Below are 19,046 nucleotides of genomic sequence, written 5' to 3' on the forward strand. Positions count from 1 at the left end.
AAGCTCCCTTACTGCCAATTTGTAACACTCTTTCAGTATGCTGTGCACCTGTGAGGAGACTTGGACTCCTGTCTATCAAGTAAATTCTCCACCCCTGACCACAAGAATCAAACATTTCTTCATTGTTTTTCTGCAAGCTAGATTATCTCAGATCTTATAGCTACTCCTCATACTTTACATGCTCTAAGCCCCTATGTACCTTGTATGTAAGGTAAAAACAGTCACAATTTCTCTCTTAAATTGTGACTACTTTTAAGTTGGATTCCATCAATTTCAACTGACAGTATCTCAGTTGAATAAATAATGAAATTTTTAATGAAACTCCAGGAACTGAATCATGGAGGCTATGCTTAAATCCCTTTGGTATTTTAAGAAAGCAGGTAGATAATGTGAGAATTCTTTTTTGAAAGTAAAGTAACTAACATGCTTATCAACAAGCACTTTAGTAATTATCTGTATTTAGGACAACATCAACTTAAGTCACATGATGTACTTTTCTCAATTTCCCTATAAGTAAAACAGGGAGAATAATACTTACCATTGAGAAGCCTTTTGAGGTCTAAGGATGAAAAGTGATAAAAGTGCGAAGCATTATTAAAATAATATGCCCCTGTCTGTTAAATGCAACATGGAAAAGCAACACTGAAAACTGCTGGGAATGAAGTAGTATTTTCCCTTCATTTTTTTCCTCCCCTTACAATGTCCCACTAATCACAGTTATTTTGTATTCTTTGAAATCAATTCTCCTAGTTTCTTTGTTTTGAAATACTGACTGAAAATGTCTGTGTGGCATGAGATTTCAAAGCAGTTCTCGGGCGGTATAACACATAGGAGATAGTAAGAAACAGACTGTTAAAAGCATGTTATTGATGCCTTCCTACAAATTTAAGGGAAAAAGGTTCAAGACTTCATTAAAAAGATCAGTATCTGCTTAATTGCAACAATACACCAAATCAAGGTATCGTTAGTTGAATATTAACTTAGTCAAATATATATTCCAAAGCATAAATTAAATTACATATTTATCATACTAGAAGATAAAAAGGGGAAATTGTCACTAAGTCACCTGATCTTCTATAGGCATTACTAAAATGCCTCCAACTTTCAATAAAATTTTCATGTAGTTTTCATGGTCTTTCTGGACTCCAGCTCCACAGTAAATCCGGTCATATTGATGGCTGTCTGAAGCTATTTCCAAACAATTACCAACCACAAAGGCAGGTTCACAGAACTCAAATCTAAGGGGAAGAAGAAAAAAAGAAAGAGGGGACACATTTCAAATTAGGATTTTTAAGAAAATCCAGATAAAGACAGAAAAATGTATTTCATATCTTCCCTTATATCATGAAGAAAGATTAACATACACAACTTAGAAGTCTGTATTAAGACATTACTTTGAAAGTAATCTGGTTTTTTTCTGCCACATCAGGGACCACTGAAGAAAAACTCTTAAGCAGTTATAATTATGTACTATGCAAAACAGAGAAAGCTTAGAAACATCATCTTCCTCACTACAAGCAAGTAGATTCATCCAAAGAAATCTTAAGACATATGGTACAAGTGCCACTAAAACAGTATGTTTATCAACAATGAGTGATACCCAGGCTGTTGACTAAACATTGAAAAGTTTCATTTCCCAGTAGCTCCCCTCCATTTTCTCTAAGTTAGGGTTTTTTTAAAGACTCATTTTTCTCTACCTCCCGATTTTCCACCTTGAGCCCAATCCACTTTCCCCCAAAAGGAATTCAATGGAAAAGTCTGACATTTTTTTGACACACGCAAAGCAAGACAAAAAAATAAAGATTCATTATCTCAGAAACATCTCATTTTCATCCGCAAATGAAAGTTACACAACTGCATTTTAGTGGACCTAAATTTATAACACAAGTTGCAAGGACTGTAAGTGTTCTCTCTCACTGCATGGAATACCCAATGAAAAATGTACAGGGCAGTACTTTATTGCTAAAGCTTCATATATTCTCCATAACACTGTTATTTTCTGACATTTTTTACATCTCTGAAGCATGTTACTGCTTCAGCTGTTAACACCATAACAAAATTTACCGTTTTGTAAAAAAATTCCTTGTGTGAATAGCTGTACATTTTCCCCAGGCACTTTATATTTAAGAAGAGAGGTTACAAAGTAGCTCATAGAAAGGATTTATGATTTTATTTGAAAAAAATATTACATAAAACCTAACACCCTTGTCGTTGCAAGAAGAAGTTCATAAACTTCATCTGGCAGTATTAAAGTCCAGTGCATCTCAAACATCATCCAGAAGGAATGATTTTTCTGAAAACTTCAAATACATGTGGCCATTTTATGAACATTACAGCTGTCAATGGAAAGTAATTTTTCTTTTTGCTTGGCTACCATTAGCAAATCCCAGTACACCACCTGACAACATTCAAATCAGTATTTTTTTCAGCTACAGTAAAATTGGCAGCTTTCACTGCTTAGGGATGAAACCTGTAAGGGTTTAGCTGACTTTCTGATCTAGAGGGCTGCCATTAACAAATCAGGAAATTGAAGTTTTTGCTGGAAGTATATTTTTTCCTCCAAGATAGGATGCTTGATCTTGAAAATACTCCAATGCTTCTTTCTTTGATTAGTCCAGAGAGACCCAGAATCTTTTAAAAACTACCGAATGGCTCTCTCTCATGTACTTCTTGCGGTCAACAGTCCACGTTGTCGCTTCCAAACCCAGATGGGGGGAAAAAAAAAGAAAACTACAAACAACACTGGTCAATTAAAGAGAAAAAAACAAGATGGAAGGGGAGTAGGGATAAACTACCTTGTTGCACACAACTGGGAAGGTGAAGCTAGACCGGCCTGAACTGTGGTTGAAATAATTCCAGACTAACACAGAAAGATCTAGAAATACATTAGACAAGGTTAAATGCTGGAAAAAAAATTAAATCCAAGGCACTGATCAATGTGCTGAAGAAGCAAATCTCATTTTGTAAGCACTTGTGCTATCATGTTCTACATTTTCTACATTCCACATACAGGTCAATCAGGCAGTTTATGCTATAGTTTTCATTTCAGGTTGTCTACAGTTTAAATTAAACTTTACCGCATCAATTTAATTTGAAAGTTTGAGCAAAGTACTTTTGTGGATTTAAAAAGTAAAGGAGGAAGGGAGAGGGGACAGGGAGAGAATGAATATGGTACTTTTCCAAAATGCAGTTTTAAATCTTGACACAGTCCCTGGTTAGTTATAGAAAAATGAAGACAAGCCTCCCTGCCTGCCCACACAGCTTTTACAACTTCTTCTCAGAACGCTCTTCTAAAACCCACCAAATTTATTACCAGATAATCCTGTTTCCTCTACCAGAAAGCACCTTAAAAGCTCAAGAATACACTGATCACAGCCTCTTAAAACAAGGAGGAACACCAAACTGTCCAAGAAATACAAGACACAACAAAACCCCACGGAACATTCCCCAGACACAAAATACTCTATACAGGAGCTGAGGACAAAAATCCACAGCAGTCTTCACTAATACAGTAAAATCTGAAGATAATTTGTCATTTAGCTCCAGGGCTTGTAACCAGAACGGCACAAAGTGCAAATAAAGACACAAAAGCAACTTCTTAATGCATTTATAAGAGTAAAATGGGTTAAGCACTAGAGACCAACTCTGTCTATAGGCACCTTAAATTAGCGGGACTGTGCTCCCTCCATGCTATTAGCAGAGTTTTGTGAACACACAAAGCTCATGACCAAAACAGCTGTTCATTTATTATTCCATTTGCTTCAAAAAATACTGTCTTCCTCTATATAGTTTTTCAGCTAGTTTCAACCCAGTCTGTCAGTGGCTGGTCTTCCTGACACTCATTTCCCACAGCAAAACTAAACACTTTATGGACTAGGTTACATGTAAATTCTGAAGACACCTCTTTAATCCATGTCAGATAAAAAATGAAGTCTAATCAGCTCACCTGGCCATGCCATGCTCACCCCCAGCTGGCCTGAATTGGTGTGCTAGCTGCTGCTGTGCTGCTAGTTCAGGAACTGCCACATGTAGTTCCCTGTTATCCAGAAAGGTAAAAGTAGGTAGAAGAAATGGGAGGAAAAGGTGATCAACTGTCTCTGGTAACAGCAACATGCCTGTTCAAAAGCCAATTCCCTCATTCGTGCTTCTCATGAAATTATTCTAAAGTAACTGCTTCACGTGTTACGGTTTGAGCAGTGACTTATACCAGATATACCAGAAATACAAGAAAAGCATACTGCATTCCTACTTAGAACAGCACCATGGACTTTTCATGGACTAGTTAAGTTGTAGAACAGTGAATCTGGTTCCTCCACACTCCCATGTAACATAGATCTCACTAGTGATGTGGCAAGACTCTTTCCTAGATCCCCGAATCTTGAAATTATTTCGATTTCACAATTATATACACACCTCTGAATGAGAAAGAGCTGATAAAGGTATGTACCATTTTCTTGTATTTATCCAATCTAGTAATTTGAGATGACCTTTGAACACAGACTGAAGTATAATTCTGAAAATTGTTTCTACTAACTTGCCTAAGTAATTTTCAAAAAGAGTGAAGTTTAGATTGGTTTTACTCAAGTATATGAGACCCCATCAATTGATCACAAAATTACTTAAAATTTAAATACAAAGGTTCTACAAATACAAGGAAGTACTCAATATTAAGAGTACCTACCAAGAGCAACACAAGCATGTTAGTCTTACATTAGGAAAGTAGTACCAACCATATTAGGTCAAGTTCCATTTTAAAACAATCAAACCCAAATTCTTCTAGTACTAATTGTCACTACATCCAAAAAGTTTCTTTGATTCCTACTGCATCTGGGGTATCAAAACAGACCAGATATTACATTTCATTTTGTGTTACATGGAGCTATCTTTTATTAATATTGATGAAAATAAAATTGTTTATTGCTTTAACGTGCAGTATTGAAAAACATGCAAAGTAACTATCAAGAACAGCTAATATTTCACTTTAATACTTTGTTTATTTCCAAGCTGAAATGGAATTAAGAAATGCCATGTCCTTTAATGTTTGTTTACCTCTACCATGTGGCCAGGGTGGCTTTACAGAGCATTATATTGGTAAAATGAAGAAAACCTCTTATTTCACACATCAGGTAACAAAAAGAAGGGAAAAAAGTTCTGTAACTATCTGGAAAGGTTCAGTCACTTCAGGTCCTTCAGTGGAATCGGCTATCTTGATTACAAGAGAACCAACAGCCAAGAACACAGAAATTAAGAGTTCCCATTACAAATAAAATAGCAACAGAAAATCTCTGATTAAACAAACACTTGCCACAGAATAAATTTAAGCACACACAGATCACATGAAGCAATGGCCCAGGATAACCACACAGTTTCAAGCGTGTAAGACTTTTGCATGGGATAGGCATTTCAAGTTTGCACTCAACATAGCCAAGGTACTTTTTCTCCAGCTAAAAAAAAAAAAAAAAATCTGTAGAATTTAAAGTGAGTTTTTGCCTCTGCTGCAGAAACTTAAGAAAATGATCAAGTAATAGATTGTAACTGCCCATGTTTTAAAGTCAGATTCCCTATAGATATCAACACAGCAAAGTATTACTACTGTAATAAAATAAACAGCCATTTAAAACATTTACAGCAAAGAACTAAGGTAAAGTTTGTTGCTCTTGTATCCATATCCACCAATCTAGTGTATGTGTCATAGCAAAATACTAATTAAAAAAACAAGAGAGTATAGCACTAACTCACCCTAACAGCAGGGATTTTTTTACAAGGGGATTCACTGGTTAGTCCTAATATGATACCCACCCGTGAACCCTACCTTTAATTACTTCCAGCTCTGAATATGTACAGGACACTTCTTGGGCTAAGCTCTTCTACCTATACAACCTCCATGAATGCAGGATGTTATGCTGATGTCTCATGAAGATGAGACTAGGTGCAAGGAGGTATGGATTGTCTCCCTTTTTGTTGTTTTAAATGGTAAACATACTTGATTTAAAAAGGAAAAAAAAAACCAAGTTCAATAAAATTGGAGAGAAAAATAACAAGTTATTTGAAGGAAAAAAACCTGCCAGCATCCACAGATTTGTATCTGAAGGAAACAGTAAAACATGTTATGAGATGTTTAAAAAAAGCAATATTGGGGAACCACTTAAAACTGTTTTTGCTAAGAGAAGAATTATTTAGTTCTTAAAACCAGCACCACTCCAGGTACATTTTACACCTCCTAACTACTACATTCACATCAGAATATCATCTGACAGTACACTTCCGCCTATCCCCATATTTACTAACACACTCATATCTCTCAGCTTACTGTTCACAGCCCTTATAGAAAGAAAATCCATGTCAGCATGAATTTAGTATGCTGTTTTCCAATCCACACATTTCCTTTAGTTGGTCAACTCAAACGTCTAAAAAGCCTGAATTCACATTCAGTACCACCGAACTGCTTTAAGTAATTCCCTTCTAATGGGAAATTTATTTAAATTTATTTAAATTTAGGGCACAAAGGACCACCGTTCTATTTTAATAATGTATAAGAAAAGGTTGGCAAGTTGTTAACATTTGTCATTTGAACTACAGTGACACGACATTAGTAGAAAGAATTTCACTCAAGTCTTTGTGGGGAAAAAACCCCCAAAACGTAACATATCTTAATAAATATTTCATAACAGAATAGTAAATCCAGCATAAGAACTCATGGAATTAGCTTTCTATCAAACTACCCTTAAACCATCAAATACATTAATAACCAGACACTGAAATGAATCTGCAAAATGTGTTGAGTCTGAAAATAAGTGATAAAACATTAAACAATTTTGCTTACTGTGATGAGGAAGTAACACTTACATTTGTCCTATACTTATGCACTTTTGTCCTAGCTCTAATATACTGCTAGCCATACTTTCCAAAAATGGACTCCTCAGGATGGTAGAAAAAGAGAGGAAAGAAGGAAATAAAACCCCCACCAGTACTGGCACATTTGTTGGTGAAGAGAAACAAACCCAAAAACTGGTGTATGAAGCTACAGCAGTTGCAGACTGAGTTCCCATACTGATTTGAAGACACAGACTGAAAAGCTACACATCATTTAACCTAGAAAGGTGTGGCTTCTTTGTCCAGTTGAATTAAGAATACAATCTCAGAGCTTTTCTTATATCAAACAAGTATTTCCTAAATCAGTAACCTTACTCCAAGCATTCCGAGAACCTAGTGTTTAAACACTAATGTATTCACTGAAAAAAGCTTTGAAGAAGTTTTCAAATCATTTAGTCAATTTTTCAGGTTTTAAAACTTTTCTTCTTTGAAAACAACAGATGAAGGTTAATATTCACACAGCTTTATGTGATATAACATGCTACAAGAACATAAAGCAGATTAATGAAATAGCTTTTGATTTCTATGACTCATTAGTCTCTCTCATTTTAGTTGACTGCAAAAATGCTCTAGAGCTAACACCAGTCAGATACAAAGGTAAACAATGTTTGAAGACTGTTAATTCTTTTCCCGTGAAGTGGGGCAATATCAGGACAAGATGGCAAGCTCTTTCCTCTATTCCTCTATCACCTTTTCTCTATTTCTTTCTCCACTGTTCACTGCATCTCTTTTAAGTATTTTTCCAAGCTTTTTGAACTAGTCTTTGGCTCTGTATAAATGTATATTTATGTATTTCTAGCATGTTTTGCTGAAAAGTCACACATTTTTCACCTACTAGTATTGTTGATACCTTTTGCATGTATACTAGAAATACTAGAAAACAAACAGATTAAAACATTACATCTTTGAAAAGCTCCCATTGTTGACTTCATTTTAAGTCCCTTGCACCCAATTAGAACAGTAATAGCCAAAAGCGATGCTGGCAAAATTTCTATTCAGTAATGTTGCCTTGAACATTTTTTCAGCTTCCAGGCAATGCTGTAGGGATAGTGAGAATCTCTCTACCTCACTTGTATTTGTCATTTTTCATGTCTGACTAAAACTGTCTTGCTCCTTAGCTATCTTGTTCATAATTTCTGATATTCTCATCAGTTTCATTGAGTGGTTCAAAGCACATTATTCAAACATTCCTGAAAAAAAAGTCCAATACTGGTTCTTAAAAATACTTATGGACTAATGATACTCTTCCTTCAACACTGATTTACAAAATTTAACCTCAATAATACAACTTCACTATATTATATCTAAACTTTGGTAGTAAATTGAAAATACTACTGAAGGAGTACTTTTTATCAATTCCACAGAGAATTTTAAGAAAAGTGAACAAGCATAGGGAAGCAAGAAAAAATTTCTGTCAGTTCAGTTTATTATCAAGGCCCTAATATACCCATGGAAAAAGTCTACAGAAAGATTTGTCTGTTAAAAAAAAAACTAGAAAAGTATTTTCCTTCTATTTTTACTGAAGCAGAAAATGACTTTATAGGTTGAAGAAGTCGTATTTTGTACTGAGGATTTCTGTGAAACAACAGCTTTTATAGAAGCCACACACCAAGTATTGTCATCACTTGTTTTATTGCAAGAAAAAATTTAAGTACTACCAAACTTGTAGACATAAAAGATTTCCAAAGAAAGGCAGTGTCCATCATGGGATTTATTTCTAAAAGGTATTTTATTTGTTTTTCTACAGGCAAGAATAGATATTTTTGTTACTATAAAATACTTGGAAAATGCAGGTTTAGTTCCTCCCCAGGTAAGAGGAGATTCAATTGTCTTTGGAGCCTTCTGGTTTACAAGATAAAAGAATGAGAAGTAGTATTTCCCTCATATCCCTAAATAAAAAAAAAAGGCTATGTTTCAAACCCCCGTTTTCCTTCCCTTTTCTTTAACATAATCTCTGGCATCAAGAACCCCACTACCTGTGTTGCTCTGATTAGATTAAATCTCAACAAGAACGAACTCACCACTAAAAAAACATTATTTACACTATCTGAAATTAAGTTATCAGTAAGATTTAAACTGAGAAAGCCATCAGTAAGTTTTGGAGACAATTCGCTGTTCCTGCTTACATTTTTACTGCAGTCACTAGCCAGCTGACCAGCGAGAAGGAGCTTTATTCTCCTTTGTGTGTACACTAAGGGACTTGCCTTTCAAATCTACTTTAATTTACAAAGTGAGCCTTTAGAGTCCATTTCAATGAAGAAAAATACTCTGATGGAAGACGTTCTTTACTGTTCTTCAATGCCAACACAATCTACTACAGGACTTCAGGAAGAAGTTTCACCCATAACAGTTATCCCAGAATTAGTACTAGGGTTCTTGTCACTTACCATTGAAGTGGTTTCTTTTGATCCTGAGAAGGGTTGGTGATTTTCTTTCACAGCAGGGACTTCACCAGCTTACCCAGGTTTGGGTTTTGATAAGGTGCTAGAAGATGGGCAACCTAGCCTTGCCCTTTGGCTCTCTCTCCGAGCTGGATATTCTAGGTCTAGAAGTTGAATGGGAGCAGAAAAGACAACACATTCCCCTTCAATAAACAGGTGAAGCGGGGCCTGGTACTTGAACATACGTGTTTTAGATAGTGCCTTCTTAAGGAATGATTCTTTTCCCCTTAATTGGCATGCATTCTCTGAAGGTTTCAAGAATGAAAGAGAGCCTTACATACATTTCAGACTAGAAGAGTTTTCTTTAGTCTATACCTAAAATCTTTGTACCTCAACCATCATGACACTTTCAGATGTTTTCAAGAAAAAACTTCTCCTTTGCTTTTACTGGCAAACATATATCATCAAGTAAATCAAGGCACACTTTATCTTTCAGAATGCACAACTCCACCTCCATTTAGAGGAACACTGTTTTTATAGATTGGTGGGATATGGATACAGATACAAGTAATTACTGGAATTATTTGCCTTTCTTAAAACAGGTATCTGAGAAGTCTTCTTCCAATGAACAGTTCCAGAAGCCAAAACTGAGATAAGACCAGCTACCACAGATAGACAACCCTCCCTTTAGTCTGAGAGAGAGTCTCAAATCCTTCTGGACATGGTAACTTTATATTATATAGTATCAGGTCTCTGGTGAAGTACCTTACCTGAATCATAGAAAAGCAAATTTTTAATTGTACTTCAACAACATTAGTACCAGGAATCAAAAAAGCAAGTTATAGTGTATCACACAGCACTGGAACATTCTCCCATACAAACAGCATCAAAGCAATATTCTGTCTTGTTTTATTAGGCAAGAACCCACCTAAACCATCATGACCCAGCTACACACAAAAGTCAGATGCAAAACCAAGGGCCTATTGGTCCAAGCAAAGGAACAAAGTTACAAAGTGTTTATTTACACTTTATCCATGCTGAAGCTCTCCAGGTACCTACCCATAAATTTAAAATCGTGTTTTTTGTTTCAAAAGCAGAATGCTTAGAACAGTCAGACCAGACTGTAGAACTTGATACACTAAAGACAGAATGCAGGGAAGTGGCAAAGCAAAGCTTTACTGAATTTCCCATTCACATAACTCCATTAGTGCCAGGAACACACATTGTGATCTCTGTGCTCCTTATGTCCTCTGGGTGCCTTCTTAGAGGCTGCTGGTCAAGTGAAAGTTATTTTTCACGCACACATTCACTGAGACAGTGACTTCATTCATACCAGTCTGCCATATAATCTGTTTTCAAACAGTGAGACCTCCTGCTCAGTATACACCAGTGCTCAGCAGCAGACAGATACCGCACACCTCTTCCCTGGATGGTCTTTCAGCCAAATACTGAGCTGACCAAAGCAATAGTTAAGTTCAGATGCCACAGTCCCATAACTCTGGGTAAAAATCTTTCATTTATAAATGAAGATGCAGGAAAAAGTTACTGAAACAAGAATCAAAACCAGACTTACTGAGTCAGAGAACATTACTTTGAGAGTCTGCTTAAAATTCAGTATATTATATTAATACTTACAGTAGAAACAAATACTAAAGAACCCTACCACAGAAAAAACCACACATCATCTTCATTAAATACAGTAAAATACAGAATATTTACAAAGAAAGCAGTCAGCCGGAATCAGCTATGCAGACAACTTGGAAATTCCCCCCAAAACACAAAATCCAACCAGGCAACCACTATTGTATCAGCTGCACTGCAGCTATTACAGGCAGATTTCTATCAAAAAGCACTTTCAAAAAAGCATAATTTTTGTTATGCGGGTGAGAGTCTTATTTCTTTGAAACACAATACACATATAACACTAACATTTGCTTGCATTGTTTAACAGTTTTGTTTTGCTTGTCTCAAGTTCTTGCATGTTTTAAAGTGTAACCAGCTCCCCCCAGTGTTCTGCTATTCGTTTACTAAACTATCCTAATCAGATTTTGCTTCAACAATGAGAAAGCATTGCTACCCCAATCTCCTTTAATTTCTGTATATAAACCTATCACCTGGTTGGAAAGACATTCCAAGCAAAACCAGCTTTTTTGTATGTCTTGTACAGACACCTACAGTAACGCACAAGTACAGGTACGTGCAGGAATTCACTAGCTAGCAGATACATCCAACTTAATAGAGCCAATAATGCAGTATTAGGATTGATCAAAAATGACCATATTTCACATTTTTTAAGACCCATAAATTGCATCATAAAGCTCCTCACTGAATTCATTTTTATTTGTTCTAGCTTGTGTTATAGATTAACCTCAGCCAACATAAATGCTTGTATTAAAATTAACACAATAGTAATGAAACATAGGCGTTTTCTCCTACATGATTTTATTTATTTTACTGGGTTAACACAGTACTAAAATAATCTAACCAGTATCAGAACTCCAAAACTGACTTCAGACACAGGTAACACTAGGATGGTACTTTTCTGTTACTTAGGAACATGAAGAGAAAGATTTGTGGTCAGACAAGCTCCTGAAGTTAGGGGTATGAAAAAAAGTGGATTGAGCTTCAGCCAACAATCAAGAATGTGGCAGTTATAAAGCACATTACACAGGTAAAAAGACAGCAAGAATTTTCTTTACTGCCCACTAGGGAAGAAAGAGGTATAGAATGTGCAATTTTTTAGGCTACTCCTCCTATAAGTCAAAAGCTTTTCTGCGTTTCCAGATGCTACCTTATAATCACTGTTGGAAAATTTATTGCCTGCAAGGAAAGAAGTCTTTACAAAGAACAGCCCTAGCCAGAACCTTGCTTTCCCTTCCATAGAGGCAGAGATGCCCAACACACTTACAGGCCAGCTTAAAATAATAAAAAATTGTTGAGTAGGTAGAAGCAATCAGGTTCAAAGCCCTGTAACCCAGAGTTACACCCAGAAGTAAAAATGAGTAGTGTTACAAGCACAGATGACTACTCAAGTCCTTCTCTTCAGGGAGTAAACACAAGGACCATCAGAAAAATTTCTTCGTGTCCAGATCAACAGGGGTAGATTAGAAAAAAAAGTTAATACTGTAGAGAGAGATGATGCACAATTACATAATAAAAACTGACTTAATGGATAAAAATTGCTCTATACATGCAAAGACACCCACATATCATGGCACTCTCCTAAATGTATATATGCATGTACATGCACATACATATGTGTGCCCATGTATGTATACACATTGACAAAATGCAGGGAAATCCATTTCACTAAGCACTGCACAGCAGAAATACTCCCATACTTCCAAAGAGTGTTTTCTTAAGCCTCAACTTACCTCATGAAGTAGAGCCACAAACTGGAAGTCTTAGGTTTTGGTTGTGTGATGCCATTCTTCTCCCCTCCCTAAGCTCATAAGCAATGACACACTGAGTTTAAAACCAAAAATGTTATTGCAAAGCAAGCTAGACAAATTAGATACTTACTTATCAAAGCTATCACTGTATTTTATGAAGCTCTCCAACTTTTCCTTGGCATATTCTACCACATCTGAATGAAGCTCTATTCCATGATTTATCCCGAAAGGTCCTGTAAATAAAAATAGCATGGTGTCTTTTGTGGTGTTTCTTTTCTAAGCACAGCAAAACTGAATGGAACAGCACTATACTGTGAAAACATTAAAAATGCGTAAAACCGAAGTCTCCAAACACTGCTAGACAAAATTACTTTTTGCATCTGCATTACTGGTGCTTAAGAGGAAGGTAAAAGGCCAAAGGTTCAATAAAAGAACATGGACAGAACTACAGCAAAACGAATACAGAATGAATTTTCTTTGTAAGCATGCAGGAAATGTTGACTATGATGAAGTCAGTCTGAGCAAACTCTTTTTCAACACATTATTTACTTGGAGTACAACAAATAGAAATTATAATTTAGTCTGTATTTTGTATTTAAATTTTGAAGCTTTCTTATGGCAAACTTTTAATCTTCTCACAATTTAGAGATTGAGGATTATATACTTTAGCCCTATATGCTCTTCTATTTTGCAGGTTGCAAAATCAGAAATTTGTTGCTGATTTAGTTATATATAATAATTAATTTCCATCTAGAACAGTGAAATTGCCCACACATTATGTTCACTCATCACAATCCCATCACAGTTGCATTGCTTTCCTGTGATCAAACCCAAGTATAATTCCAAGTCATACTGTGTCCTAAAAGTTAATGCTATATTTCAGGAACAAGAAGAAATCATGAGACAGTATTATGAGGATTATCCACATCAGGAAGGAATCTGAATCAGACAGTCACATTTGCTGTGAGGATTCTAAATTTAACATGCACTCATAGCCCAGGGTCCTTAGTCATTGGAGCATAGAATTGGAAAAGGGAGAGGGAAGGGGAAAAGTAAACATCAGTAAGATTAGACAAAACTTATATTTATATCCTCTACTCCATTCTAAATCTTTCCTAAATATTTAGCTCCATGATGTTACTCCAGTGAAACAGAACTCAATTTGTCTTTTCTACAGATTAACAAAACAGACTAGGGTTAATAAGAGAGGTTCTGTTTTACTGCAATAGAAATATAGCATATAGCTATGTACCATTAAGCTGATCAATAATTGCAACTCTTAGCATAGTTTAGAACATGTCCTACTGGGTGAAATAAAACCAATCCACAAGGTTACCACCGGCAGTGCTCGTAAGACCTCACTGACTGCAGGCAACAGGTAGCTATCATCCAAGAGATCTTCTCAGAACTTGTGAAAACATGTACCTCCTGCTGACATTTTTACTGTAAATTCATTTTCTTATTGGTCACTTTAAGACAAGCATTGGCATAGGCAATTCCTTTCTAGCTGTTTAATATTCTCTTGTACCATAATAAGCTATGATGTTTCTAACAGCTCTACAGCATACAGCAGCATTCAAGGTATGTTTTCTTTACTTAAAAATTAATCAAAATTCCTTTAACCTCAAAGTAAATTCAAAATGCATAAACATCATCTGTCCAAAAATTCACATGTACATTCCTTCAAGTACCTAACTTTAAAAACAACTAAAACATCCTGCAAATGTCAGTTGCTCCAACATCTTGAAATTAAAACTATGAATGCAAAACACTACCACATCATTATATACCACAGTATCCATAATTTAAATGGAAAGATGAAAAATGTGTGCTCTTCTTTCACTGGGAATGTCACAGCTGGACATGTAAGCAGAGTCAGCTATTATAAAAATGTGAAACCAACTTCTCCACTGGCCTCTTTCAGCATAATGAGCTAGCATTTCCACCACCTAGCTGGAACTTCGTTTACATTTTAACAGTATCAGCAACAGTTAATTTAATCTCTGTGGATTTGTGCAGGGTCTTTTAAGCATGTTGCTATACTTAGAAATGATCACTGATTTCAGATTATTTGATAATTTAACCAATGTGGTAGAAACGTTACTCACTACACTGTCAAATTGAAAGATACCCAACTACTGTCAAAACCCGCATGATTCTGCTCCTCACTGCAGTATATGCTGAAATTTGTTTGGAAAAAAACCTGACCTTTTAAAAATGAACATGGTTTATTTGTCAGAAAATTACATTTGTTTATTTTTCTGTGTTAAAGCAACTGTTCCCTGATTTAAAACAAACACTGAAGTAGAATTATTATACGTAACTAATTTTATCAGAAGGAGTATAGTAAGAAAATAAAGGCACAAATTGCATTTACACCTTCCACGCCTCAGGCTAGAACTTAAAACACATTACAGCACTAAGACTTTGGTGACAGCATACAGCACTCTGGAAACACGGAAAATCTACTTTTGTAAGTAGCTGGGCAGCTGCTACTCCAGGCTGCACAAGACCTGCTAGTGCCTATCAGCACCTGAGCTGCCTTTTTGGGAACATCTGCAGGGTAACTGTGCTCTTCACAGGCTGTCAGCCAATCTCACCCCCTATAGAAGACAAGTCTTCTCCTGTTTGATTTCCTCAACTCTGCATATATTATTCTGAAGGACAGGAATTCTGATTGATATGGAGAGGTCAAACCCAGGAGCATTCAACAGCCACTTGCAATTGGTTAAATACAGAGATACACATAATATAGACAATTAAGTGCAATAAACAAATTTCTTTTTTTAACACAGTAGCTAAGAAAGAATAATGACGTAACAAAGCTTTCCACAAAACAGAAATAAACAAGTACCATTAGTCACTACCCTGAAAAAACACTTTAGAGAAAAAAATGCTGCACTATTTAGTAATAGTTTTAATACCAAATTTAAAATATTACAATCTAAATTAAAATATCTACTCTCAATTAGGAACACTCCCAAACAGGGGAAAGCAACACTCTAAGAAAGTAGATAGCTTTATCTTATTTTTACCTGTGAATGAACATAATTCCTGTTTCCACAACACAGTGGAATCTCTTGTATTTATTAGTATTAACTAGAACAAAAGATACTGCAGATACCAACAAATAATGTTTGTTATGCACTATTAGCCATAATTTCTTCCTTCCAATAAATAAGAACTGATGCCAAAAAGTAACTAAATTAATTGAAAAATAAAAAACCAACTCTTGACACCTTAGTTTTGTATATAAATAAATATAAGCAAAATCTGTATATTACCTGTCAGCAAGGTTTCTGCAACCAAAGAAAAATTGCACGTAATATGGTCAAAAAAACTGTATCTATGAAAACTACATTACATAATACAGCTGCAGTTATTTTAATGTGAAATTAATTTGTAAAAAAATTAGTTGTTGGTGTATGTGTTCTGTAATCTACATGTTTGGCAAAAGGAAATTTAATGCATTTTTCTCTCCAGGTTTTAAAATTTAATTTAGGCAACAATATTTAATTCCATCTTTTTTCATATAGGAAATGTATTTGAAAACAAGAAAAAAGTGCTAGTGTGTTCAACTCTTTTGAAAACCTACAGACGCCATTAAACAGTCTCATCAGTCTACATCCCAAAATTCTCCCACTAAAAAAAGATTAAATGTATTTTAAAATAACTGTTTGCATACTGATACAAATTTACTTTTCATTTAAATTTCTTCAAGAGAAATTAGCCTTTACAATTTAGATTTAGATTTTCCTTTCCATAAACTGAAGATCAAAACAGTAACCTACAGTAAGGGCACGAATAGAGTGCAAATGCAGATGAAAATTTTAGTCTTCAAAAATTGTTCCACTCTACCTTTCCCTTTTAAACAAAAATAAGGATTGTTTTCTTTCAAATGAGAATTTTAGACTACAGAATGCAGGAAGAATTGCCTCTTTCAAAACATCCCACGAAATGTCACCAAACTACAGCACCAGTGAACTGCTTGCAGATAACCAGCAATATTTGAACAACACATCTCAAAGAGCCAGTCTTAAGTATGGTACTGTCATTGTTAAAGAAGTAAAAGTAAGGTTTTACAGGGCTTGCATAATCTTCTAAAATATGCAAACCCACCATATTTGAATAAAAACATTCAGGTTACCTAATATTAATAATTACCTAATATTAATCCCACCATTGTACTCAAGTATCCGGTTCCACTACCCAGATTTAGAAAAGACAATCCAGGCTGAAGTTTCAGTGCTTCCATGACTTCAGAATAAATGCAAGGTGCTGACAAGTGTATATTTCCATGCTTCCAGGCCAAGTCTTTATAAGCATTGTCCCTGTATCCTTCCAGATAATAATCACCACGATCAATTGCTCTGAAGGCTTGCTCCACACTCTCGGTGCGAATATACTGAGCTTCTTTCAAGTTATCAATTAAGTCATCGTTGTCTTCTCCAGCACTCACAGCTCCTCCCATGCTGAACTTCTACGGTAATTCAATTAGTTTGCAAAATACATTAGGAGGAGCGTTTTCCCAAAAGTGTATGTATGTAATGGAGTCTCAGTTGTTTTTTCAGAAGGCCATCACAAGTGAATCCTGCAAAACAGATACATTTACATAACTTGAGTTTCAAAAGGCAAAGAAATTAACAACTATTAGCAGGTGATGAAATATTGTTAGTACTGGGTAACTTTGTGAAGCAGAACTATGAGTCAGGACAGCTAGTATTTAATCAAAATTCTGCCCCTCACACTTTACCTCAAAGCTGAGGAACACAAGCTTAATACATCAACATGGGCTGTCTACATTCTGCAAACCCTTATGCTGAAGTGCGTGCTAGACACTGCAAACACTGCAGGGCCAAGAAGCCATCACCCATGTTATATATTTGAGGGGGCACGGATGGGACAGCAACTGCCTTTGGGCAAGCTCTAATCCCATCCTGAGAACTAAATGCCCAACAGCAGTTGGAGTATGTACCACCTTAACTAATTTTGAAAGAATTTGGGTTTCTATGCTCTAAGATCAACCCATGGGGGGAAACAAAGCCCAGTAAGGGGTGATGGAGATGCTTTTCAGATGTTCACTTTTGAGCTGAAACAGAACACTAGTGCAGATACAATGGCACATTGCTCTGCTCTGGAATCAAAACAGGAAAGCCCTCCAAGTAATTGAGCGCCTCCTAACACCTGCCATATTCACTAGAGGAATAAAAATTTCTAAGTACCTAGAAGTTTTCAACAGCTTGCCAAGTCCTAAGTGTAATTCTACACAGCACATTGTGATAAGTCATATTAACTTCAAAATAATTCCTTCAGATCTGTGTTTTATCTACAGTTACTTCATTATTAATTACTAAACTCAAAATCCAGATGTTAACATTTTTCATGTTGCATGAATTACCAGTAAAATAGCAACAGAAGGCTAGGAGACAGGAAAACAGGAAGTTTAATGCACCACTTCTAGGTGAATAGAGTACACAGTGAGTATCAAAATAACACATTGAAGTTTTAGTTGTTGCTCAGTAGTGTTTACCCTAAGCCAAGGACTTTTCCATTTCCCACACTCTGCCAATGAGCAAGGCTGCACAAGAAGCCAGGAGAGAGCATGGCCAGAACAGCTGACCTGAACTGTCCAAAGGGATATTCCATCCCATAGGGTGTCATATAAACTGGGGGGAGTTTACTGGGGAGGGGGTGGAATGTTCAGGGCTGCTAAAGCCCTGGTAAATCAGAGGTGAAATGATGACTGTTCACCATCCAGCTGTGTGTTTCCCTCTGAAGCAAAACCAATTCCCACTGACATTCAGGAATGGAAAGAGGTAAAGCGTCACCAGGTGCAATTATCCAGCAAAAAAAAAATCTTCGATTAAAGTAAAAAAATAGACTTCTGAACACCCTAGTGTTCCACAGCAGGATAAGTAGGCCTGTGTGTGTTCAACTGCACAGGAATTATTTCTTTCTACTTGTGAAAAAATTACAGGACAACTTGGACAGAAAATATGAAACCTGAGAGAGACTTTTACTAAGTGTAGTTCATAAAAATATTCCAGCCCTACTCATTTGTTTACACTTGCACCACACCTCAAGGTCCAATGAATCAAATGATACTTCGGTTAAATAATCTACAGTGACTAACGAAATAGTTTCTGCCATCTTTCGTACTAAAAAGTTCATGATTATATTGAGATATGTTTGAAAGTAATTTTAAATAAAAACACAAAGGTAAGAACTGAGTTTTCTGAAGCCTAAACTCAGCTGCTACATTTGAGAAATGGGACTGCTGCTTCCAGCCCTTCCACCTCACACCAGCAGATGGAGAACTTGGCTCGCCATCAGCACTGCGCCAGCAAATGTGCAGAGCCCGCCGATGAGAAAACGTAAAGCTTTATTAGCATTTCCATCA

General features: G+C 36.0%; 1 protein-coding gene across 5 annotated transcripts in view; it reads right to left on the bottom strand.

The window, feature by feature from the left end:
• The window catches only part of PCMTD1 (protein-L-isoaspartate (D-aspartate) O-methyltransferase domain containing 1), a 40,832-nt gene that overhangs the window by 6,295 nt on the left and 15,491 nt on the right, over window positions 1–19,046 (bottom strand). For 4 of the 5 annotated variants that reach the window (XM_048286604.1, XM_048286606.1, XM_048286607.1 and 1 more), the window contains exons 2-5: window positions 16,811–17,237; window positions 12,777–12,879; window positions 1,067–1,238; window positions 539–559 (exon numbers count right to left, since the gene is read on the bottom strand). In XM_048286604.1, coding sequence (XP_048142561.1) covers window positions 539–559; window positions 1,067–1,238; window positions 12,777–12,879; window positions 16,811–17,117 — 603 coding nt within the window. In that variant the 5' untranslated portion in view covers window positions 17,118–17,237. The remainder of the gene's footprint in view (window positions 1–538; window positions 560–1,066; window positions 1,239–12,776; window positions 12,880–16,810; window positions 17,238–19,046) is intronic. The other variant, XM_048286608.1, reaches the window with a different exon arrangement.

Source organism: Corvus hawaiiensis, chromosome 26 (genome assembly GCF_020740725.1).
Source record: "Corvus hawaiiensis isolate bCorHaw1 chromosome 26, bCorHaw1.pri.cur, whole genome shotgun sequence".
Taxonomy (NCBI): domain Eukaryota; kingdom Metazoa; phylum Chordata; class Aves; order Passeriformes; family Corvidae; genus Corvus; species Corvus hawaiiensis.